The following is a 26,036-nucleotide window of genomic DNA, read 5'->3' as shown; positions in this document are numbered from 1 at the left end:
TTGAAGAATCATTATTGGTATTGACTCTTACCAACCATTGTTTTTCTCTTTCTCACACATTTATATTCTTAAACATTTTCTTAGTTGTTGTTTAATAATTGATTATTTTTCAATATTACACGAAAAATTGATTAAAAAATATTATTTGAGTAGGAAAATAGTTCAAATATAATTATAAAAATATATTATTATGGGGGTATTTTTTTCTCAATTTTAACTCTTTATGCAGTCGATTTAATATTATTTTTTTGGTATTGGATATTATGGAGTGGTAATGTATTGCCAATACGGAGGATTCTTATGAAATTGATTTTATTAAACCTTCCTACATATTTTTAATAAGAATTTAATAGACAAAATTTTATTAATTTTAAAATCTTAAATATTAAAAATTAGCAAAGAAGGTATTGTAGTCAAAAATATGTTATTGCAGTTATGTTCTTTCCCTATGAGTTCTTCCGCTTGATATTTTAGGGCTATTTTGGTATATTAATATTGTATTTATGCTTTTATAATAAAATAGACTCTCTTTTTTCTAATAGATTTGGACAATATAATACATTCTCAAATTAAATTAGTAATAGAATATTATAATACATTCTCGAATTAAATTAGTAATAGAAATTTTTAAGAAGTATTTCCTAAAAGTAATGTGATTACATGACTAAAGATATTTACTTGTTCAATTTTATATGAATTAGACCGCCCGAAAGTAATTATACTAATATGATTCCTAAAGGTAATCATATAGGATTCCTAATGTGTAGTATTATGTCCTAAAACTAATAGGATTATAAGACTAATATCTAGAATTTCAGTTATATCCTTTTATTATAAGTTATCATGCTTAATATTATAAGGTTATTTTTGTAAACCGACATTATATTCATGCTTTTATAATAATATAGATGTATAGATAGATAGATATAGATATAGATATAGATTAAATACAAACTTTTAATTAGAAGACACGTGTCTATTTGATTTTGATACAAACAGCAATAATATAGGAATTTAAATGATAGACACAATCTAAAATTATTTAACCTCTTATAACAGATTATTTATTTTATTTTTAAGTTATTAATTTTAACTATTATGAACAGTCATCCATATCAATTTTGCAAGTAAATCTTAGAGCACATCCTCTCCGTTGTCACCCCACGTGTAATAATCTGTTGAAAAGAATTGTGCCAATTCATTACTTTAGCTGTCCAAAGTGATTCACCGGACTTGTACATTTCGGACAATATTAACCTCATCAATCTCTTTAATCTCGTAGTACAACATTTCGTAATAATAGTCAAAATCCTAAAAAGTACGATCACGGAGCGTCGTCGTACACATCTTTAATACACGCTCTCTGCTCCTTTCTCGCCGGCCGTTTTAGACTCAACAATTTTCTGAAAAAGGAAAGACTTTATTAAAACAAATTCTTAAAAAATTTCCTTTTTTTACTTTACTTTGGTGTCTAATTTCGGATCTCCGGCGATGGGTCCGGTAGAGACGGCAGTGGATCCGTCGACAGCGGCGGCGGTGGTGGTGGCGTACCGCTTGCATGAGGCAATATATTGGTGGGAGGAGGTGAACGAATCCACTGTTTGGCAAGACCGTACTTTCCATGTCCTCGCGATCTTATACGGCGTCGTTTCAATCGTTGCTCTTGTAATTATCACTTCCTATTTATTAATTAGTTTGCAATTTTGGTAGTAATTGTTTATTAATTAGTTCCAAAACTCCTTTAAGAATTTTGATGTCTTACACTAAAGGATGTAAAGATTTTCTTACACCATCATTGTAATTTAACCTTTTATGACAGTTTATTTACCATTAGTTGTTGGTTATCAATCAATGTTATCAACTAGAGTTATCGGCAAGTACCTTCTAAGTGATCTGGTTGTTTATTGTCGGTGCATGGAACTTAAACTCTTTTTTGAGGGTTATGGTAGTTGGTAGAACCTTAAATAGAGGATTCCACGCTTTACATGGCAATTGAATCATTAGTCGAGATCATAGAAAAGCATGCCGCAAGTAGGAAGTGGAATTAATACGATGAATTTAAAAGCATCACACCGGAGATACATCGAAATGTAACAGCCATACTTAATGGAGTGTCGGGTTTGAGATAAGGAGCTTTTCAATCATTTAATTACACTTCAAATTGGATAGCAACTTGAATCTTTTGTATCCTTTAGAAGATTTATCATAGTTAGACTATTTTCACTCTAGTTGTCGATCTATTGCTACCCTCATCCTTTATTTATTTGTACTTATAACTGGTTATGCTTTGGAAGCTCACATGGGTGAGGGTAAGATGGGACCTTAATACCTGAAAAAACCTTCTAGAGGTGAACTGGGTCATTCGTAAATGAATATTAGGCTTCATTGATATTTTTAATTTACCATGAGAGCTATCCGCTCTTCCTAATATTCTGTAAATTGGCTTTATGTATTCTATAAAAAGGGCAACTTCTTATACTAAGCATGCAAATGCTTTCCAGTTTTAAATTGGAAGCTGCTACAAGTTGGTTTTATCATTTATGTGTGTCCTTAGTTGATTTTGAATGATGATTTGAATTCCCATATATCCAAAAAAAATTCTTCTTGCTTATTAAGTAATCATATAGTTAATATGTGTTCTAAAGTAGATAGAGTCCCCGAGATTATTGCTTTAATGCATCTGTGACTCTGGTTGTTTATAACTTTGTCAATTTGCAGGTGCAATTAATTCGGATTCAAATGAGAGTTCCCGAGTATGGATGGACCACTCAGAAAGTTTTCCACTTTCTCAATTTCTTGGTGAATGGAGGTTGGTATCATCTTTCATAATTATTTATGTTGGAAACATGCTGATCGATAATATTACAAGCTGTTTTTCAAATGATCTGTTCGGTACTCCGGTTATACTATTTGGGAAAAAAAAGATTTTTCCGGCACATTTCACTTTGTTAGTTTGCTTTGACCTGTTGGGTTTAGTAATGAAGTCGTGTTTTTGTCCTTTGGTAGTTCGCTCGCTTGTTTTTGCATTTCGCCGGGATGTTCAGAAGTTGAACCCTGAGGTTAGGCACTGACATAGATTAGACGTCTGGTTGCCATTTTTATCTTTGTTTCCTTTCAGTTTGTAATTATGTAGGTTATGTTTGTGTAGATTATCCAGCACATCTTGCTTGATATGCCAAGTCTTGCATTCTTCACAACTTTTGCCCTGCTAGTATTATTCTGGGCTGAGATATACTATCAGGTTTGCCTGTGTTCTCTCAACTCAATGTTTTGCAGATTGTGTCACTTTTCAAGGTTAATATATGTCTTTCCTGTTGCAGGCACGTGCTGTATCTACTGATGCTCTTAGGCCTAGTTTCTTCACAATTAATGGAGTGGTGTATGCTATTCAGGTAGATATTTAGTCCTTACACTACACGTGCTCAGCAAAACATTGGTGCTTGAGCATTGAGTTAAATTAACTCCTAACATATTGCAAAACTTTAAACCTAGAAATTATTCTCCCAAGTGGACTTATGACTTGACTAGTCTTAGGCCATCTTCAACCCTCCCCCATTTCTCCATAATGGGGGCAACTTTTGCCATAATGGAGCTCCAACCCTCCCCCATTTTTGCCTCCAAAATGGGGGATGAATAGTGTTCCTCCAAATATGGGGGACACTATTCATCTCCCCCATTACTATTCATGCATATTTTATTATTATTTTTATTATTTAACTCTTTTAATTTATCTCTTTATATATACCTAATTATGTTTATGTAATATCTTTATAATATTAATTTTACATCTTTAACTTTGGCGTATAATTTTGATAAATTAATTTTCGTGCATTTATTATTTTTATGTAAAATTGTAAGTTAATTTTATTATAAGTTATAATATTTAATATGAATTTTACCATTATGTAATATGTATCTCAATGATTTCACTTTTATTTGAATTATCTTTTAATATATATAATGTATAATATTTGCTTACAAATTATATTATTTAAAAATTTATGGTGTAAAATAATTTTATATTAAATTATATGTGATGAATATGTAAAAAAGAAAAAAAGATAGATTTTCTTTAATAGAAATAAGAAAATAAAATTTATATAAAGATAATAATATAATATTGAAGAGAGAAGAATATAAAATGGAATATTCTTTTTTGGAGTAAAAAATGGAGTAATGGTTGGAGTAACTTTCCTGCATTTTGGAGGAGAAAATGGAGGTAAGGGTTGGAGATGGCCTTACAAACAAGGACCGCGTTTCATTTTTTTTTATAAGCGAGAAATATCCGAGGGAATGACACACGGTTTGTAGCCTTTCCACTTCAATACCAAGCTCTTGTTTGCAGGGGCAAAGCTACGTCCTCCAAGGGTGGTCAACTGACCACCCTTCGCTGGAAAATTATACTCCGTATAAGGTAAAATATTACTTGTTATTGATTAAAAATAGAGTTTGAACACCCTTACATAGCTCACTGGCAAAGGTTTGAACACCCTTGTTGAATTTTCTGGCTTCGCCACTGCTTGTCTGCTGTAGAGTTCGAACCACGGATATGCCTAACCCACACATCATGTGCTGCTCTCTTACCACTAGCCGTAGGGTCACAATGACTGTCTTTCATGTTATCAATATTTTTAAAAATTAATAGAGGTTTTTCTTTTGAATTCTTAGTTGCATTTGTTTGTTTTACTTTAAATTGTTACTCCTACTTAATTTGCGTTATCTGCTGATAGACCTAGTAGTTGCATCCATGCAAGTTGTACACTGACATTGGAATTTATTTGTTTTATATTTGCTGACTGAATTCCGTCCATCTAAACACGTCTCATGCAGTAATAAGACCTGCCTTCATCTTGCCTTCAACCACTTTCTTGTCCAGTACAAGCTCAAAAAGTGTATTCATGCTGTATCTCAACTCCAAATCACTCTCTCAAGGCAAAAAGCCTACTTGAACTTTTTGGCTGGACAAAACTGTCCCCTGTAATTAGTACTAGTCATTTTTTGGACGTCGTTAGTACTATTGTCCTAGATTGACACTTTGTATAGGGCCTAGCTTCTCTCTTTTGTTTTTGCCTTTTGTAACTAGGCCTCCTGTAACTATGCAACTATGCATCTTCTTGATGCTTTTTTTTTAATGAAACACCTTACTTCATAAAAAAAAAAAGTGTATTCATGTTGCTTTTGGGGGTAGGGCACACATGATCGACACTTTCCACCACCCGCCAAACCCCAAATGCACCCATCCCAAAGTAAAAAGGAAAGAAGCGTCAGTAATTATACAAATTCGTCACATCAGAGGGAAGAAAAGAAACACAGCACCAGTAATTTTGACAAACATGTTCTTCAGGTCTTAGTGTACTGGTTCCAAATGAAAGTACATGAATAGGACTGGATTTCTAAGTTTGAAGATGCTTTATCAAGAAGGGATACTGCGTCTGGTGATTTACTAAGTGCCAGAGTTGGACATTAGACAAGCTTGTGTCTTGTGATAGAGTTTTTACATGAAACAGTATCTGAGAAATTGAATTTCTTTCATAGCTAGAGATGCTTTGTGGATGTTTGTTGCTTGATTTATCCTTTTTCTTATTAAATTTCCAGATTATATTATGGCTGATAATATGGTGGAAACCTATTCCAGCTCTCGTCATCTTATCTAAGGTGTTCTTTGCAGGTCTGCATTTTGGGTTTTACCTTATTTAATAGTTTTTCTATTGCATAGATATATTGCGTCTGCACTGACACATTTTCTTTTGTACTGGCACGCATTATTTTGCAGGTGTATCTCTATTTGCAGCCTTGGGGTTTCTTCTTTATGGAGGAAGGTAAGATCTAATTTCTCGTACCAGTGATTTAATCTAACCTCTGAAGGAGTGCATTGGTGGGACCACACATCTAGAAGCATAAGTGCTAGCAGACGATCATATGCCATGCATTTATTTCTGTCCTTTGTGAGACAATGGCGCTATGTTTATCAAAAGAATATCTGATTAACGGCTACACAGATCCTTTACCACTTTCACTTTCTAAGAACCTCTGTTGTTATGCTATGTAATTGTTGTTTACTTGCTCAAAGTTGTCTTTTGGATAAGTTATGATCTGCTTACCCAGCTTGCAAATTCATAGATTTTAAACCAGCCTGAGATTAATCCGAGCTAAGCCTTAAGGATCGCCTTTTTCTGAACTTAATGTAATTTATATAATAAGCTGCTTCTCAGGTAGTAGATGTCATTCATTCTCTGATTGCAGCAATGCATACAGTCGTTCTCATTCATACATAGTAGTCCATATTGCTATGTCATACACCATGGTGCTTCCCTGCTGTTGCCAAACATTTGAATAATTTCATAAGGATGAGCTAGTGAGAGATAGGCAAGATTAAGAGTTGATGTGAAAGGAGAATAACACCCAGTTAGGTCAGCGTATGGTGGATTTAGAGTTGGATTTATGGTAGACATCCATCTATCTCTTACAATTGTGTTATCGTCATGGGCGTCATGATCTTCACGTAGGTTAGATTCAATAATTTTTTTTAAAAATGTTTCTAATAGTGAGAGCAAGTGTTCACTGGGTCTGTAACATATGGGGATATCTTAGAACCAAAGCCCAAATCTGGCTAGTGAAAAATATTATCATTCATTCACAGCTGCAACACTCATAAAACATGTAAAGTTGGTTTTTTTCTTCTATTGGACTCTGAGATGAGGTCTATCGGAAACATCCTCTCTACCTTCAAGGTAGGGATAAGGTCTGCGTACACACTACCCTCCTCAGACCCCACTTGTGGGACTATATTGGGTTTGTTGTTGTTCTTGTTGTTGGACTCTGAGATGAATCTACATGAACATGTAACCCAACTGCCTAAGTAGACTGGGTACATAGAGTGCCACGTACACCTTTTGTGGCATCTACTCGGATTAGGCACATGGTAATATTGTATCCCACTTGTTCAGACTTGCTCCCTAAATTCTTTTTATTTTATTTTAAATAAAGAACTTGCTCCCATAATTCCTTTGTATACTTTCATGACCATTTGTCTTTTCTCTTTTTGGTTTTTATGTCTTAGCTTATTGGTCTGTTAAATGGTCTAAAGTTTTTTCTTCTATTATTCTTTGCTAGTTTTGTGCAAATAGATACTCCTGCAATTTAATGTTGAAATATGCAGTTGAAAATTTGATTAGTAACTTACATGATAAGATATTGATATTAGTTCACTCCTTGAAGGCTTACCTAAAGTGGATTGTATATGTTCGTTTAATTTGTCCCTTCACCTTTTGGTACATGCACATTTTAATATAATTTGTATGTGAAAAGTAGGTTAAGATGGGTAGTCATGGTTTCATTACCTATTTGATGTTCACAGTTTTTCTTCACCTTATATCATTTCCTTCCAGGCTTTTCCTTATGTTACGGCGTTTCCCTGTAGAATCAAAAGGGAGACAGAAGAAGCTACAGGAGGTATGTTACTGTCGTACTGTGTGTCTTTCATTATTAGTTGTCCTTTCTTCTAGTTTTTGTCATTTAACTGCTTCTATATCTTGACATATATAGGTCGGCTATGTGACAACAATATGCTTTACATGCTTCCTCATTAGATGCATTATGGTAAGTACATATTCCTGCCGAATAAGATATTCTCAGCTAAATTAGGACGGCGCCACAAAAAGCCTTGCAAGCAGTCAATCCATTTTTGTGATGTGTGATTGACCTCTGTGTATTCTCTTTAGATGGTATTTTTATATTCTGAATATTGTTGTTGTAGTAAATTAGTCTTAGCTTATACTTCCAGGATTTCAACTGAAGTTGTTTAAGAAGGGCGTGAAACCAACTTGACCCATGTTAACTCTTGTTTCTCTTATCATGTGCGTCACAGCTGTGTTTCAATGCATTTGATAAAGCTGCGGATCTTGATGTCCTGGACCATCCAATTTTGAATTTTGTGTACTACCTGGTAAGTTCCTACAGCACTAAACCTTTAGTTGTTCGTACTTTCAGCGTGCATATTGCTCTTTTAAGTGCCAGTGAAGAAGATTAAATATTGGCGGCTGGTAAGCTGCGTAAAGCTATGTTGCTCGGACTCTCCGAAAATGTTGCTGGATGCGTGTCGGATCCTGCAAAAGTAGTGTATTTTTGGAGGATCCGACACGGGTGCGGAAGCACTTTGGAGGTCTGTGCAATCTTGGCGAAGCACAGTTTCCAAATCATGACTTAATTGGAAAACCGATATGATTCACCAGCTTGTGGCATTCAACACCTCTTTTCATGTGTCAAACTTCGTCCCCTGTTCCTTGGTTAGGGTTGAGAGTTTCTTGTTTATGCGATAATATCTAGGTTTTTTTGTCGATGTTTTCTTGAATTGAAAACTGGCTCCAATTTACGGCATTTTGGTGAAACAATAAATTTAGGAAGTTTGAGTATGTGTACTGAAATTAAAGCTTGATTTATTTCTATTTATTTATGTGTCTTTGTCCTAGCATAAGTAAAAGTTGATGTAAATTTAAACCCGTGAGTATTCTAAATTTGGGCTTTCGGCCTTTGTTTACAATATTAAGTGCACAGAAAGAAGACAAAAGGGATTATTGTGTATATGTTTTGAGGATGACCAGAATTCTGTCAACTCTTTGCAGTTGGTGGAGATACTACCTTCTTCGATTGTCCTTTTCATTTTGAGGAAGTTGCCTCCGAAGCGAGGGATCACACAGTACCACCCTATTTGCTGATACAATAGTGTGTATTCAATGATGGGTATGAAGCTTCGGGATGGAAATCAAGCTCTGGGAAGTAGGATCAGATGCCAGACGAGTTGGCTTTTATGATACTTGTCTTACCTGGAAGTGATGGAAGCAAGGACCATTTGCGAGATTATCTTGTACATGGAGTATGGTTCATCAGGGACTCTGAAAATATAGTTTGTTCTTTGCAGATTTTTAGTTATGTTTCTAATTTATAGTCTTGAAGCAAGAGTTGTGGAACATGCTGTGATTTCTAGTGTAATTATCCTCATCTTTGTCTTTGAGATTTCAGTTTATTATTCTTTTTCCCCTATATTTCAAGTTTGTTTCGTGGCGTACTTGTTTGTTACACAGCAAACTATTAGGATGCATTGATGTTGCAAGGTAGAGGATGATGATTCATAGATACATAAAACAAGGTGGATGTTTATGGATTGTACCTGGAACATTACGCGAGAGAACTACTGGAGAACTTTATCTGCTTCATGCTAACACTTATGGATTCTCAATTGTGAGGATGATTGTCTTCTCCAGGGAGATGAATTGCTAGTCATGCTGCAAGGTTGGAACCGGTAGGCATATCTCTCTTTTCATGAAGAGGACCGGTTGGTACACCTGCAGTTCAGCATTTGTAACCACCTTTTCTCCTTGACTTCTCTGAGTGTTAGGAATTCACTCTATAATGTTGCCTCACTTAAACGGATGGATGTCTTCAAGCATCAGTTGAACAGGTTCGAATCGGTTGGGTTCAGATGAAAATGGCTACAAGTATGAAGTAACACTCAAGACCTACTCTAATATTATTGAAACTATAATAGTTCTGGCACTAATCTTCCACAGAAAGTCACCAAAGTATGTACTCTCCTCCTCTTCTTCTTCTTCTTTTTTTTTTTTTTTTTTTTTTAAGTTTATGTTTGAATTACAATGTATAGATTTGTAATACTTGGATTAATAATATAAGGATTGTAATGTAAACTAAATATCCTGATATAACAATATGTCAACAACTAGGAATTAATAAACTAACAACATATCTTAACAACAAGGAACTTGTCAAGACAAGTGAGGCTTGCTCAGTTGGTAAAAGCACCTCCACCCACGACCGTTAGGTCCTAGGTTCGAGTCACGCTGGAGGGAAAGTGTGGAAACACTATAGATACTCCTAAATTGGGAGGGATTTAAAAAAAAAAGGAACTTGTTAAGACCCAAAATCTCACATCAAACTACGCCTAATTATCATGGAAATTAGTGAGGCCCTTATTCCTTGCTAATTTTGTATTAGCGAGAGATAAACTTCATTTAGCCCCACAGTAAATCACAGGTCAACTATAGACCGAAATAGATGGTAATAATTCATACAGCCGACCCACTTAGCCTCAGGGCCGGAGGGAGAGTATTGTTGACGGGTTCGGATGATCCCGGTAACTTTTACTTACACCATGAATTTGTATTAGAATATTTATTAAATTATGTATAATTGTTTAATTGCGAACCCAGTAACAAAACGAGCTATATAACCCATAAACTTCAAATCCTAACTCCATCTCTGCTTAGCCTAGATTCAGGCTTAATTGTAAGTAATAGTTTTTTTATTTTTTTTGTTATAGCTATAAGAGGGGTTTTATTTTGGATAAAAGGTTGATAATTGAAAATCTGCTTCTTATACCATTACAACATCAGGAAAAGATAAAACTTACGCTTCTTCACACCTCTAATTATTTAATGGACAAAGCATTGGCACAATAATTAAACAATTAGAACAATTAGACATTCAAACAATGACTATTTCTTACGATCAGCTCTGAAAGCTAGTATTGTCTGCATTGCTGTGAGTATGAGGAGTACGGCGGCTGCCACAGTTGAAGCTCCAGCCCAAGGACTACTAAAATAATTGTGCCTCAAATTTGCCTTCATTCGGTTCCATGGTTTTTCACAATGTTGAATTAATTTTCTGTATTCTTCTTTGTAGTAGAAGTCCTCACATGAAACGGCGACCCCTTTCCCCATTTTGTTGAAGATGCTGGCCACTTCTTTGTCCTCTCCTATCCTGTTTCTGATGATTCCTTTCAGGCGAAGCAAACTCACATCTTTTTCTGATTCAATAAGATAATCCATGAAAGTAACATAATCACTGAAACATGTAGGATATACATCAGGCCAATGCTGTTCAAAAGCTATGAGATTTCGCAGGAGAGTCTCCGTAAGATCAACGACTTCAAATGAAGGAATTTTCATTAACCCTTTCTCAAATTTTATATCAAAGAGTGATACTGTCCTATTTCCAAGGGTGTTATTTGTGTCCGATGACCTATAAACATTTTGAACTTTTGAAAATGTAACTCCAGCTTCACAAAGCTCTGTTGCATTTGGCATGCTGCCATGCAACGTTATGTGCTTTGTATCTCCTTGCGTTTCTTTCGGCCTAAATAGTTGTAAAGGATTCCAGCATAAGCTTTTCCTGGAATGTTCTGATTCTGATTCTGATTCTGTCGTGCTAGTTGTCGTCTTTGAAGGTTGACAGGCCTTGAGTAATACATGTCGTATATGTTTGGGTTCCATATTGTCTGCATTACCTGTAGTAACCTCACTCAAGGGTGCAGGGCACATATTCGACAAGTTAGATAAAAAAGTCTTCTCCACTTGTTTTGTGAATGACATTTCACCTTGATGCGTAGTCATATCATGAAGCTTAGTGAGGACAGAGAAAGGAAGTTGGTTCTCTAGCAGCAACAGGTCACGATTTACAAGAGATACCATCCAATCTGTGTTTATAATTCGGCCTTCTCTTGGCTCATCTGCCGAACAATCCTCTCGAATATACTCAACCACGAAACAGCCATCAACCAACAGCATTTCCACGAATTTCCCTGTGCTATCATCAGTATCAAAGTCCTTATAATCTATATCTTCATAACACTTTAGTGCTTCATCCTTCAGTTCCTCCAATTTTCTGATGCAACTTTCCATATCAAGCCCCTCTTTCCTCTGGAGAAACTGTTGTAGGTACAACATTTTGTATTTTTCCATCGAACCAAGTTCAGGATTTTTGTTATGGTAAGGACCAATGGGGATCAACTTTGGTGTATAAGCATCTGGATTTGATTCACGTAACGCCACATTTACTTTGAATATGGTACATGATTTGGTTGACCAACTGTTCAAATCCTTAAATCTTTCATCAAAGATTTGTTTTCTGGATTTACTGGTTTGCAACCTGGATTGATCTTCACTATTTGTTTCCTTTATCTCCATTACATGATCCACTTTCCTCCCTTCTTCCATCTGTAATTAGTGGAAAAAGAGTCAGTTCTTGAACTCCTTTTTTTCTCTCTCATGAAAAACCTAAACACCTTCCACCTTGTTGCTTTTTGTACAAAAAACAAAAACAAAAAGTATAAATGAAAAGGTATTACATGTGAGCGCACACTTTGACGAAGCAGTGGAGTTCTGTCATCTGCTGTGATCATCTCAATAGAATGTGCCATCCCTTATAATTAACCTTCTTGATCTATATATAAATCCGAATTAAAAGACAAATGTCAGGTTAAAATGCTTTGGTATCAAGCTCTTCTATTCAATTCATAGATGGATGCTATTATTAATCCAGATATATTAATACAGAAAAATATGAAAAGAAAAGAAAAAGAAAAATCAACTCTATAGTCTTGTCATAACTTGTTAGAATCTTTAATTCTTAGGATGCCCTATTGGAAGGGAAAAGAAAATTCCTGAGAATGTATCTATGTTTCAATGCTTTAAAAGAAGGTTGGAAGGGTGACTTGAGACCACTAATTGGCTTAGATGAAACTTTCTTGAAAGGAAAATGTAAGGGTATGCTCTTGGTAGCCATTGAACAAGGTTCAATGAATCATTTTTATCTACTAGCCTGGACTGTAGTGGATAAAGAAACTGGCAGGACATGGTCATGGTTTTTGGAGCTTCTGAAGAGGTCATTGGAATTAAAAAATGGTGCTGGAGTTACTTTTATATCTGACATGCAAAAGGTAAATTTTTGTCTTTTTTTTTTTTTTAATTTTCGACTTGTTGTTTTCTGGTTTTTAAACTTTTGGCTTTTGTTTTTCTATTTTTTTGGTTTTTGACAGGGATTGCTGGAATCTGTGAGTGTGGTATTGCCCGAAGCACATCGCGGATATTGTATGAGGCACATTGAGGCCAATTGGTATAAAAATGGAGTGGTGAAATGAAAAAGTTGATGTGGTGGTGTGCCTGGAGCAGTTATCAGGAAGATTTTTATGACCAATTGAGGAAATTGGGAAGCTAATCTGAAGATGCAGCTAGAGATTTGGTGCAATTTTTGATACTCAATGTAAGAACATGATGGTGGATAACAATTTCACCGAGTCATTCAACTCTTGGATATTGGAGGCTAGAAGCAAGCCCATCATCAAAATGCTTGAAGACATAAGGATTAAGGTAATGGAGATGTTAGTAAAAAATGAGGATAAAATGAGGAGCTGGGGTAGTAATTACTAATTATAGTCCAACATGTATGAAGTCGTACAATGATTATAGGATTATTGCTCAATCTTGCAAGGTGGTATTTAGTGGGGATAATGGATATGAAGTAACAGGGGGAGGATAGACATACGGTCAACTTGGCCCAAATAAAGGTGTACATGTAAGGTATGGGATTTATCTGGAATCCCATGCTCCCATACAATCCAAGCTGTGAAGAGAGAGGAACCCATGGATAAAATTAATTGGTGGTATAGTAGGGAGGCCTATATGTTGACGTATAAGAGTAAATTGCAACCTGTTAGGGGACATCAGTTCTGGAAAATTGATCCCTCACAAGCGATGGAACCACCTGAATGGTAAAACTAGTTGGTAGACCCAAAGTTAAGAGAAATAGACAACCTGATGAAGCAAGCAACAGAAAGGGTATTTGGAGTGTTTCAAGAAAGGGCAGCATCATGTCATGTAGCAAATGTGGTGAACCAAATCACAACTCAAGGGCTTGTTACAAGGTAACACAATTACTACTTAAACTCTTCTTTTGTTACCTCTCATTTACTGATTCTAATTTTTTTCATTGGTTGGTAGGACAATAGATCTGGGCAGACTTCCCAACCATGGAAAGAAAGAAGCTGCAGTCAAAACACAAGCCAAAATGCAGTAACTGAAGATGATGAAATACAGGCAGCGACACAACAGTCAACTGGTTATGGTCCTTCAGTTGGGGATGAGGAAGACCCACCATTGAGGCCATCTGTAGTGTCTGAGAGAAACAATACTTGAATTGAGGAAAAGACAGCAAGTTCGAACTGTTACGAGAAGAATCCAGTTTACTGGAGATGAAACGGGTGCTAGCATCCCAACCAACCTGCCTTTTGAACCAAGAAAGGGCTTTTGGAAGGGAAAGGAAGCAATGTTACCAAGCCAATTACAACAAGCAGTAGGAAAAAAGAGAGCAAAGTTGACTGCAGGAAAAGGGAAAGCAGCTACGCGAGAATGAATTGTGATTTAAGTTGTAATGTTCTTTTTGGAAGTATGACAATGTTAGTCTTTTGTTCAAAGTTGTTGGGTTAAACAATTAGTTTTTGTGGTTGGGTAATCACCTGAATGTTATGGTGGTTTTGACAATATTTTTTGTGGTTAGTTAAAGTCTTAACTAACTTTTGATGGTTAGTTAAGGTACTAACCAGTAGGAATATTGGTTATGAATGCTAGTAAATGCAGTTTATGAATGTCATTAGTTATGTAGTTTATGAATATCCTAAGAAGTGCAGATTATTGTGAATGTGAAGTGCAGAGTTTTGTCAATGTGAAAGTCATATGTTAGAGCTACTTGAGATGAGAAAATAGAATAGCAAATAGCTTAATGGTTCACCTCTGTGCTTGGTGAACCTGTATCTTTATATTCTAGCTGGTGTTGTAGTAATTAGCTCTACTATAAATATACTGCTTGCTAGAAGACAAGTTTATCCACTTCCTTGGACAAGATAGGGTCAAAAATATTTACCAATTTAATTAAATGTGCATATCAGTTAAACGTGCAGTTTTTTGTTTCTGTTGCAAAGGTGTAGTTTCTTTTATGCATATCTTTATGCTACTTGTTTATTGGTTAGCAAAATAAAATCCAATAATACAATCTTAAAGTACCAATTTCAAGAAAATGGTATTTTATTCCCAACAATACAAGGAAATCTTAATTTTAACATAAACTTATTACAATAAAAATCACCCTTGAGGATTATATAAGCTGCAAAGAAAATTACGTAAACTCGAACACTCGCTCATCCATTTTTCTTTGGTTTTGAAATTGAACCGAAAACTAAAACCTAAAACTAATTCTAAACTTGAATTTGGAAAGTAACTGTAATTGATGTGGGGGGTTTTAATTTGGACACATGTCACAATTCTATGCTAATAAGGCTAATTAAATCCAAATTACGTACTAATTTTTAAGTGAGAGCCGTTAGCCAATAAGGGCATTTTTAAGCCTTTTCATTAACGGAAAGGGCATAAACGTCCCCAACTTTAAATGGAGGGAAAATGTGTTCCATAACACATAGTTCAGGGGCAGTTTTGATACTTTTCCGAAAAATAATAAATATCAGGACGGTACACTTAATTAATTAAAAACAAAAAAACGCTATTATATTTTTATTTTCCCCCTCAAACTTACCGGAGAAACTAGCAACAGAAGCCATTTCTGTAAGGTGGATATTGTATGAAAAATATCTAAAAATTGTAATGATACATCATTTATTTACAAAAGAAAATATAACTAACCATGTAAGAGTCTCAAGTCTCAAACAAAAAAAATAAATATTATCAGCCAAAATACATCCAGTAAGTCATGTCATTCAACTTGAGATATTAACTTGTTGTAATTTTGCATATAACCAGAAATTAAAGTTACCTCTTTGGTTTGGCTGTTTCTTCTTTCGTCCTCTTGCTTTCCCTAGATGATGAGAGAGTCTGCAGATTTATAAGAGGAATGAGATTAAACAGTGTGGTGTTAGCAACAATATATATTGCTAGAATTAATGAAAGCACAAAATTATTTTGAAAGAAAGGACTAACTTAGAGGAAAAGAAAAGGAAAGAAAAGAAATGGGACCGGCCTTAAGACAAAATAGAGTCACTAAATCAAAAAGCTTTGCTTTGTTAACGTTGTTCTCTAACTGTGTTAAGTGAAAAATGCTTTGTCGTTTATAGAGTGAACAGAAGAATGGATTTTAAAAGATGTTATGATTTGGTCGTAGCAGTGGTCGACAATCATCACTTTTTTAAAGACATGTTAAGGTTTGGTCAAAAGGTGAGTATATTTTAATAGGTGAAAGGAAAATGCCAGGATGTTGCCCAGCGATCATTGGTCGATACGGTACGATATTTAGTTATTTTAGTTTGGTATTTTTGATATTCGATTTCTTAAAATGCTATATCAATATCATACCTAATTACATTCGGTATGATTCGACTTTTCTCCTTCTGGTTTCGGTTTATTCGGTTCGATAATTTTGATTTATTCGACTTGCATATTAACTAGTGCATAGCGTCATAAACTGTAATATTCTTAATTAAAGCACTCGATAAAAACGTTTTAAACTCACTTGACTGTTGACAAAATCTTTATCCAAAACCTTCAAGTATCAACTAAGAGAAAAAAAGTACATAAAGGAATACATTTAATCATGAAAATATCATGTTACTTGCTTAGAGTTAATTATTGAAATTAGAGAATACAACAAGGATTAATTCAACATATGCAGCAATAATACAAGAGTAACGGAGTAAGAAACACCCCAAAATCGTTGAAATATTATAGTATTAAACTGCTTGGCAACCTAGAGAATAAGAATTAGAATCCGCAACCTATTTTGTTCCTCTATTTTTCTAAAGAAGTACATGAGCTTTACTGCCAACCTCAACATGAATGCCAAAGAAAAGTATTGTGTAACTTAGTATGTTAATCAATAATATATCTAATGTTAATTTTGTATATATTTCGGTACAATATCGGTATTTCGGTATTATTCTTTATATATCAAATATTATACCTAATACCAAATTATTTTAAGAACTTAAACCAAATATCATACCAACTACCAAAATACCGAATACCATATACCAAAATTTTCTATTTCGGTACGATAATTCGATATTTACCATATTATGCACAACCCTAGATGAAAGGGATGACGAAGATACATTATAGTTTTGGCCAAATACATAAAGCGGTCCTTAAATTTTGTCCCTCTGCTAATGTTAATTGTGTGAGACACGTTATAAAACTTTTCGAGCAAGAATTATCAATGTTGATACTAATATGGTCCAAATAATGACTGCAAGGAAGTTTGTTGTGATAACATTGCCGTAGTAAGTATTTCATCTCATTGGGGCAATTAATTTTCCAAATCCATTTGAAGTCTATCAGGGCATTCTATAGTAACACCAAAATTCAAATAGTATAAGATCATTTGAAGAAGGAGTATCACCAAATAGGAACTACAGGAACATAATATAATATAATATAATATTTATATTTTTTTAAAAAAGTTTTTTATCACTTGAAATAATATACACGCACATCATGCGTATCATAAGACTATTACTTTACATAATAACCGAGACATCATAATACGAGTCTCATGAAATATTTTTAAAAAATCAAAAATTAACCTAATTATACTGTGATACCAAAGAAAACCGATAAAATTACCAAAAATATAGTGTGACATGAATTTCTTAAAATAGTTGTTGGATTTGCTCTAGTGATTCTAAGTTCACTAATATTCAATTCTCCCCTAGATTCTTGCCATCTGTCTAGTAGAAAACTAATGACTTTGATTCACTTTGGGTACTAAAAAGAATTAAAGACAAATTTTTCTTTAAACAAATTATTAACTCCAGTTGTTTTCCTGAGCCGATGGTCTATTGGAAATAGTCTATCTATCCTCACAAGGTAGGGGTAAGGTCTGCGTACACACTACCCTCCCCAGACCCCACGGTATGGGATAATACTGGGTATGTTGTTGTTGGTGGTGTATTAACTCTAGTTAAGTTGACTGCAATGATGCAATAATTAACTAGAGTTGATTATTCATAGTACGGAAAAGGGTCAAAACTATCCCTATTATTTGATAAATGGATTACATTTACCCTCCGTCCATCTATCAGTCCAAATATACATATTACATCCATCTATCAGTCTAAGAATACATGCTACATTATTTTTATTAATAAAAATACCCTTACGTTTAACCGCAGATCAGGTGGGCCTTCAAATTAATGCGTTGGCATTTTTTTTACTAGGCCACGTGGCACTCTTGTCCAAAAATTATAGAGCAAACTTCATTTATGGTCATCCGCTAGAAACTAATATCAGCCGCTAGCCACAAATTGCAATATGTATTTTATAGCCCAAAATCAATTATAACGGCTAGCCAATTAAGTAGCTAGTCCATTTAATATCAATTATGACCCAACCACCAGCACAATTCCAAGCCCAAACGATCAAAGACCAAACCTGCAATCCCAAATATCTCACCCTAGAGACAAATATCAGATTTTTAATCTCCTTCTCTTCCAACCACCCCCTTATCAACCCTTTCCTCTTCTATGCTAAAGTTCAGCTTGCTTTTGACTATGGCAGAAGCTTGCCCCCTCTAATTTTGAGTAAGTCTTTTGTCTCTCTCAATTTTTCCTTCAAAACCCATGACTTTTTCTTCTCTCTCACATCTGCAACGAGATTTGGTCAACATAATAAGCCAAATAATTCTGATATTTTCTGAAGCAGATCACGTGAAGCCCTCTCTCTAATCTTTTTCTAGAGATATGCCTATACAAACGGTCAATTTCTGTGCTGCATTTTAAAACGACTCTTTGATCGTTTGGAATTTGAAATCCCGCTCTATCTATAAATACCAAAGTTTAGGAGTTTTGGGGAGCGATTTTTACCGTCATAGAAGCTCATTGCTTCTTTCCTGATCATTGCCATTTCCTCTTTGTAATATATTTCAGAGGGTTGGCTCCCATTTGGCCCCCAAGTATCAATTACTCTCTCTATCCTCTGTTGCAACTGGTGCATATTAAACATGAATATTTTATCAGTATCTTTTTTGGACCAACTTTTTCATAAAAAAATTGTATATGAGGCTAATATTTAAAAGTCATTTTAGATTATGTATTAGATTGGAGAGCATTTCTTTTGAATATTGGTATATTGCAATATATATATATATATATATATATATATATATATATATATATGTACACAATAGACTGTCATTATACAAAAGTTATACAAAATAGACTGTCACTATACAAAAATATATTAAATAGACTGTCACTATACAATTTATATACAATAGACTGTCACTATACAAAATATATACAAAATAGACTGTCATTATACAAACTATATCTAATAAATAGACTGTCACTATATAAAAAATATACAAAATAAACTGTCACTATACAACAAATATACAAAATAGACTGTTACTATACAAAAAATATACAAAATAGATATTTCGGACTATTAGATGTAATATGTTTGGGCCGAAGGATAATTTTGTGTCTATGGGCAAAAATATGAGCTATTAAAATTTTGAGAGGATATAGAGAGTAGTTTTCTCAAAATTAAATTCCGGTTTAATTTTGACCTGTTAACTGGATCCTACCCTAGTTATTAAAAAATACTTAGCATTTTCTTCCCTTACCATCTTTTAACCCCTTTTCAGTCATAAAATATTTCCGGCGACCACTGGTAAGAGTTTTTTCTTTTGTGATTTTACATAAATATCTATGTCCATCAATGCAATAAACTTTTTAGGCAATAGGCACTCTATGTTGCCCATATTAAATGATGATACAGAAAATCCAGCTCGTAGTTAGAGGAATCAGCAAATGAGAGTTAGAGGCAAAATTCAAAAAATTAGTTAGTTAGTTAATACCATGCCAGCAGAAGTTAGTGGGAGTTAGTTACAAGTTAGTTGGATTTAGTTACCAGTTAGTTGGGAGAACAAATTCTGTTAGATTAGTTGTATTCATTTTCAATCCATATAAATACATTGTAATATTTAGAAATGAATAAGATTTGCATTACAAGTTTCCTAAATACTCTCGTCTCTCTTAATTCTCTCGAATCCTATTCTTCTCTTTTCCGTCATTGCTGAAATTCTCGAGCTTCTTCGCCAACTTCCTGAATCATCAACTTAATCCTCGAGTTCTTTATTGAATTCCTACAATTAATCTATCAGTGGTATCAGAGCACTCCTTCCTTGGCAACAATGACGAAAGGAACAGCAAGAGTAACTGACAATTCACTATCAGAAGTAGGTGAATTGCGTGAATTGATGCAAAAGATGATTTCTGAGATTGGGTCTTTAGCAGGGGAGGTTTCTAATCTTAAAAGGTTAGATCAAACTATACTTGAGTTGCAAGAGCAAGTGACAACTGCTACTGGCCAACGAAGGGATAAAACTCCATTAGAACATGAAGGAAAGCCATTTGATGGAAGTCCTCAGAGAGAAAGGAACGCTGGTCATCATAATGGTCACAATTCCAATTTTTCACGATGGTCTATGATGGAATATCTGAGGTTTGCTGGGGAAGATTTGAGATCTTGGTTGTACAAGATCGAACAGTTCTTTTCCATGGAGAAGGTAGCTGCTGAAGAGAAGGTGGAGGTGGCAGCAATGCAGTTAGAGGGTGAAGCCATCCAATGGCACTTGTCGTTCATGAGGTACAGATAATATCTTCATCCTGCTATGTGGAATGAATATGTTATGGCCATGGTGAAGAGGTTTGGTACTGATTTTGATGATCCGATGGAAGAAATCAAAAAGATCAAGCAAACCAAAAGTGTCAAGGAATACCAAGCCATATTTGAAAAGAATCTCACTAGAGTGAACTTGTCACAAGAAAATGCGATTAGTTGCTTTATAGGTGGGCTGAAACATGAGTTAAACATAGCAATAAAGTTAACAAATCCCACCACTTTGTCTCAAGCTTACAAGACTGTCACGCTACAAGAAGCTTATCTTGCTGCTATCAGATATCCTGCTATGGATCAAGGGGGCAAGCAGTTAGGTGCTAAGAGGTATGGGGATCCAAAGGCTTACAATAGACCTCTTCTACCAACCCCTAATCCAAGTAACTTGACAGCTCATAAGAAGTACAACAGAAGAACATTGAGTGTAGAAGAGATGAATGAGAAAAGGGCTCAAGGTTTATGCTACTTCTGCAATGAGAAGTATGTGGGAGGTCACAAGTGTAAAAACCTTAAGCAATTGTATCTGCTGGAACTAGAGGAACCAGAAGAAGGCTAGCTACTTGAAGATGATATAGAAGGAGAAGTGGAGGAGTAAGGACTAGAGTTGGCTCAACCTTTGGACCAACTAGAAATATCTATTCATGCTCTGAATAGATCCTTGGGATTTAGAACCCTGAGAGTGATTGGTTACCATTATAAGAAGGCCCTACAGATATTGATAGATACGGAAAGTTCCCATAATTTCATTAATCCTAAAGTAGTAGCAAAACTTGGGTGTCCTATCATGCCAACCACTCCCCAATTGGTAGCTACAGCTAATGGCAACATGCTGAAGGTTGATAAGATGTGCAGAATTTCTTGGTTGTTGCAAGGGGCTGAATTCTTTGCTGAATTCTTGTTATTGCCTCTAGGGTCATGTGGTGTAGTACTGGGAGTTCAGTGGCTATTAACACTAGGAGATATAAAGATGAATTTTAGAACTCTTACCATAGAGTTCTACTATAAAGGAAGGAAGCATGTTCTAAGAGGAGCAGGCAAACAAGTCATGGCTACTGGAGTTGGTAGATTAACTAGAGCTACAGGTAATTATTCTGAGCTTTGTATGATTCAAGTAATACCTATTGTGTGTAATGAGTTACAATGGTATTCCTTAGAGTCTAAAGAACAAAGCAATGTTAATCCACAAGTGTTAGCCTTACTGAAAGAGTTTAAAGAATTATTTGTGGAACCTACACAATTACCACTATCTAGAGGAATTTTTGACCACAAAATTGTGTTGCAATCAAGAACTAAACCTATAAATAAGAGACCCTATAGGTATCCCTCAGTGAAGAAGGATGTGATAGAATACCTGGTACAATAGATGCTAGACCAAGTAATTATACAACCTAGTAGCAGTCCTTTTGCTACCCATGTTGTCCTATTTGGGATAAAGGATGGGTCTTGTAGGTTATGTGTTGACTATAGGGACCTAAACAAACACACTATAAAGAATAAGTTTTCCATACCTATGGTGGAGGATCTGTTAGATGAATTGGGAGGGTCTAAGATCTTATCTAAGATAGATCTAAGGTCTGGATATCATTAATTAAGAATGGCAAAAGAAGATGTGCCTAAGACTGCATTTAGGACTCCCTCAGGACATTATAAATACCTGGTGATGCCCTTTGGTCTATCAAATGCACCATCAACATTCCAAGCTTTGATGAACTCTATCTTTCAGGCTTTTCTCAGAAAGTATGTATTGGTTTTCTTTGATGATATACTCATCTATAGTAGGAGCATGGAGGATCATTTGGGGCATCTCAGATATGTATTTCTTGAAATGAAGAAACACCATCTGTATGCTAAGGAGAGTAAGTGTTTCTTTGGAGTTAAAAGGATAGAATATCTAGGCCACTTTATTACTGAAGAAGTAGTATCAACTGACCCTCAGAAGATAAAAGTTGTCAAAAACTGGCCCATACCAACCAACATTAAACTGCTGAGAGGCTTTCTTGGCTTAGCTGGCTACTATAGAAGATTCATACAAAGTTTTCAGATCATTTGCAAACCATTAACAGACCTCTTGAAGAAGGATAACTTCAAATGGTCACCTAAAGCTACTGCTGCTTTCGAAGAATTGAAGGAAGATTTGACAAAAGCTCATGTATTAGCACTGCCTGATATTAACAAAACTTTTGTTGTTGAAACTGATGCCAGTGGACAGGGAATTGGTGATGTCCTCATCCAACAAGGACACCCCATAGCCTTTATCAGCAAGGCATTATCTACCAGGCATATGGAACTCTCAGTGTATGATAGAGAGCTATTGGCCATAGTTCATGCAGCCACTAAATGGTCTCAATATTTGCTTGGCCAAAGATTCATCATCAGAACTGACCAAAAAACTTTGAAGTTCTTAATGGAACTGTTAGGATCGGAAACCCGGGTAGTGCGGAATTTAGCCAAACAACGGTATAATGACAATAACAAAGACAATGGAAGTTGATAACAACGACAATTAAAGTAGATAAAGAAGACACAAATTTAACGTGGTTCGGTCAAAGTGACCTACGTCCACAAGCGGAGATGAGCAATTTACTATAACAATAAGAGTACAAAAGAGAGTACAAATTTAGAGTAAACACTCTAATTAATCCCAAATACCCTAAGAGAATAACCTCACAAGATCACTCCAAAGAAAGGGTTCACACAAGTGCTTCCCAACACTAACTCTCATACAAAACACTCTTAATAAAGGAAGAAAGGAAGAAACAAGAATTGAAGATAAGTCTTGTTGGTGTATCTACAAATGAGGAGAAACTCCTCTATTTATAGCAAGAAATCCTTAGCCTAATAATGGATATCATGTCATGGCAAATGTCATGATCCACAAATTTGTTATAATGGATATTATGTCATGGCAAATGTCATGAACCACAAATTTATTATAATGGATATTATGTCATGGCAAATGTCATAAAAAATTGGCCATATTACAAATCTCCACCTTGGCCTAATTTTGGCTGATATAGTAAATTTGCTCCACCTTCTCCGCAAAAGCCCCAATGGGTATATGTCAAAATTTAATGCCATCAAAATCAGATAAATTGTCTGATACCGAAACTGTAGTAGGGCCTATAACAGTGGATCCCAATAAAGTATACAACGAACCAGATCTGTTTGCTTTCATGATCACACGAGCACCTTGAAAAATTTTCAGAGCTCCACCTTCACCAGTGAATTTGCACCCAAGGGATTCTAAAGTGCCCAAAGATATGAGATTTTTTTTCAACTCAGGAACATATCTAACATCGGTAAGAGTTCTCACCACATCATCGTGCATTTTGACCCGAATTGTACCTTTGCCAATAACGTTACAAGTAACATTGTTACCCAATTGGACAACTCCACCTGCAACTGAATCATATATAGAAAACAAGTCCCTTCTAGGACACATATGATATGAACAACCGGAATCTAAAATCCACTCATTGTCTAATCTGAAACTAGTTTCAGTTGCTTAAAATATAGTTCCCTCAACCTCATCAGTTGCTACACTAGCTTCAGCGGTGTCACTATTTTTGTGCTCATTTTTTCTTTCTTTGTGCTTTTCTTTATTTTTCAGTTTATAGCATTCAGAGATATTGTGACCTTTCTTATGACAATAGCGACACTCTAAATTATTGTATCTGGAATTGGAGTCGGATTTGCCCCTAACAAACAAGCCAACTTCCGCTTGAGTTCCACTAGCTTCCCCAGTAATATCACTATCTATCTGTTCTTTTGATTTTAAGATAGATTTAATATCCTTATAAGAGATATTATCCTTTGCATAAAGCATAGTATCTCTTATATGCTTAAAAGATAGGGGTAGAGAACAAAGCAGTAACACAGCTTGATCCTCATCTTTAATTTCAGCATCTATATTACTCAAATCCATAAGAATGGAATCAAAGGTGTCAAGATGAGAGAGAATAGAGGTATCTTCACTCATACGAATTGTATAAAGCTTCTGCTTCAGGTAAAGTCTATTTTCCACCGTCTTTTTCATATATAAAGTTTTCAATTTTTCCCACATGCCTTTAGCTGTGGTTTCAATAGAAACTTCACGTAAAACCTCATTTGAGAGATTTAAAATGATACCTGCTTTTGCCCTTTTGTCTATGACGGCAAACTCCTCATCCGTCATTTTATCCGGCTTCTTCTCATTTCCTTGCAACGCCAAGTCTAAGCCATCCTGAATTAGGATAGCTTCCATCTTTAATTGCCACATTCCGAAGTTTGCACTTCGGTCAAATTTCTCAACATAGGTCTTTGTTAGAGTCATATTGGCTACTGAAACAAACCCGGTTAGATCCGGCTCTGATACCAATTTGTTAGGATCGAAAACCCGGATAGTGCGAAATTTAGTCAAACAACGGTATAATGACAATAACAAAGACAATGGAAGTTGATAATAGCGACAATTAAAGTAGATAAATAAGACACAAATTTAACGTGGTTCGGTCAAAGTGACCTACGTCCACAAGCGGAGATGAGCAATTTACTATAACAATAAGAGTACAAAAGAGAGTACAAATTTAGAGTAAACACTCTAATTAATCCCAAATACCCTAAGAGAATAACCTCACAAGATCACTCCAAAGAAAGGGTTCACACAAGTGCTTCCCAATACTAACTCTCATACAAAACACTCTTAATAAAGGAAGAAAGGAAGAAACAAGAATTGAAGACAAGTCTTGTTGGTGTATCTACAAATGAGGAGAGACTCCTCTATTTATAGCAAGAAATCCTTAGCCTAATAATGGATATTATGTCATGGCAAATGTCATGATCCACAAATTTGTTATAATGGATATTATGTCATGGCAAATGTCATGAACCACAAATTTATTATAATGGATATTATGTCATGGCAAATGTCATAAAAAATTGGCCATATTACAAATCTCCACCTTGGCCTAATTTGGCTAACTAAACTTATGCCCTTTGACTATGTCATTGAGTATAAAAGTGGAGTCACAAATAAGGTGGCAGATGCCCTTTCCAGGATGCCTGGAGCTGAACTATTTTCTCTGGTACTATCTACTACCAGTTCTGATCGGATGCAAGCTATCACTAATAGCTGGGAGACAGACTCTGAGCTCAAAGCATTGATTGAGCAACTGATAGTCGGTCCCTCAACTCACTCACAATATACTTGGCAGCACCACCAATTGATGAGAAAAGGAAAACTAGTAGTGGGCAATATTCAACAACTGAGAACACACATCATTGGGCTATGGCACTCCACTCCACAAGGAGGCCATTCAGGCATTGAAACAACATTAGAAAGGCTTATGACATTATATTACTGGAAGGGTATCAGGAAGGATGTCCAGTTATTTGTGCAAGGATGTGACACTTACCAAAGAAGCAAATCCGATCTAGCAGCCTACCCTGGCCTTCTACAACCACTGCCTATTCCAGATGTAGTGTGGTCACAAAAAAGTATAGACTTTATAGATGGATTACCCAAATCTCATGGTTATGAAGTCATTCTTGTAGTTGTGGACAGATTAAGTAAGTATGGGCACTTCA

At 35.3% G+C, this 26,036-nt stretch overlaps 2 protein-coding genes across 13 annotated transcripts; one reads left to right on the top strand and one right to left on the bottom strand.

Annotated features, from left to right (window-relative positions):
• Positions 1-1,249: 1,249 nt before the first annotated feature.
• Positions 1,250-14,439, top strand: LOC107821288 (tobamovirus multiplication protein 3-like). 10 transcript variants are annotated; one of them, XM_075226888.1, is made up of 17 exons: positions 1,250-1,665; positions 2,719-2,809; positions 3,007-3,059; positions 3,149-3,241; positions 3,321-3,392; positions 4,346-4,414; positions 5,596-5,668; positions 5,774-5,819; positions 7,389-7,452; positions 7,546-7,599; positions 7,868-7,945; positions 8,622-8,984; positions 9,081-9,288; positions 9,395-9,578; positions 12,425-12,730; positions 12,830-13,714; positions 13,791-14,439. In XM_075226888.1, exons 1-12 carry the CDS (start codon positions 1,492-1,494, stop codon positions 8,712-8,714), a joined length of 960 nt encoding a protein of 319 aa, XP_075082989.1. In that variant the 5' UTR covers positions 1,250-1,491; the 3' UTR covers positions 8,715-8,984; positions 9,081-9,288; positions 9,395-9,578; positions 12,425-12,730; positions 12,830-13,714; positions 13,791-14,439. The 10 variants fall into 10 exon arrangements, with proteins under 10 accessions (XP_075082989.1, XP_075082991.1, XP_016503207.1 ...); XM_075226890.1 differs by lacking the exon at positions 4,346-4,414; XM_016647721.2 differs by having other exon boundaries at positions 9,081-9,578.
• Positions 10,365-15,849, bottom strand: LOC107821287 (UPF0481 protein At3g47200). 3 transcript variants are annotated; one of them, XM_016647716.2, is made up of 4 exons: positions 15,777-15,849; positions 15,613-15,671; positions 12,140-12,234; positions 10,365-12,008 (listed from the first exon to the last, which is right to left on the bottom strand). In XM_016647716.2, exons 3-4 carry the CDS (start codon positions 12,209-12,211, stop codon positions 10,509-10,511), a joined length of 1,572 nt encoding a protein of 523 aa, XP_016503202.1. In that variant the 5' UTR covers positions 12,212-12,234; positions 15,613-15,671; positions 15,777-15,849; the 3' UTR covers positions 10,365-10,508. The 3 variants fall into 3 exon arrangements, with proteins under 3 accessions (XP_016503202.1, XP_075082987.1, XP_016503203.1); XM_075226886.1 differs by lacking the exon at positions 15,777-15,849 and having other exon boundaries at positions 15,613-15,765; XM_016647717.2 differs by lacking the exons at positions 12,140-12,234; positions 15,777-15,849 and having other exon boundaries at positions 15,613-15,723.
• Between the last annotated feature and the right edge of the window lie 10,187 nt (positions 15,850-26,036).

Source organism: Nicotiana tabacum, chromosome 12, assembly GCF_000715075.1.
Source record: "Nicotiana tabacum cultivar K326 chromosome 12, ASM71507v2, whole genome shotgun sequence".
NCBI classification, from domain to species: Eukaryota; Viridiplantae; Streptophyta; class Magnoliopsida; order Solanales; family Solanaceae; genus Nicotiana; species Nicotiana tabacum.
The sequence above is the reverse complement of the archived record's forward strand: the minus strand, read 5'-3'. Positions and strand labels throughout refer to the sequence as shown.

Coding starts and splice junctions, on each gene's coding strand:
- LOC107821288 (XM_075226888.1), top strand. CDS start 1,492: ATGGGTCCGGTAGAGACGGCAGTGGATCCGTCGACAGCGGCGGCGGTG. Junction 2,810..3,006: donor CAATTTCTTGGTGAATGGAG/GTTGGTATCATC, acceptor GTCCTTTGGTAG/TTCGCTCGCTTGTTTTTGCA. Junction 7,946..8,621: donor TGAATTTTGTGTACTACCTG/GTAAGTTCCTAC, acceptor AACTCTTTGCAG/TTGGTGGAGATACTACCTTC.
- LOC107821287 (XM_016647716.2), bottom strand. CDS start 12,211: ATGGCACATTCTATTGAGATGATCACAGCAGATGACAGAACTCCACTG. Junction 12,009..12,139: donor GTCAAAGTGTGCGCTCACAT/GTAATACCTTTT, acceptor CACTAATTACAG/ATGGAAGAAGGGAGGAAAGT.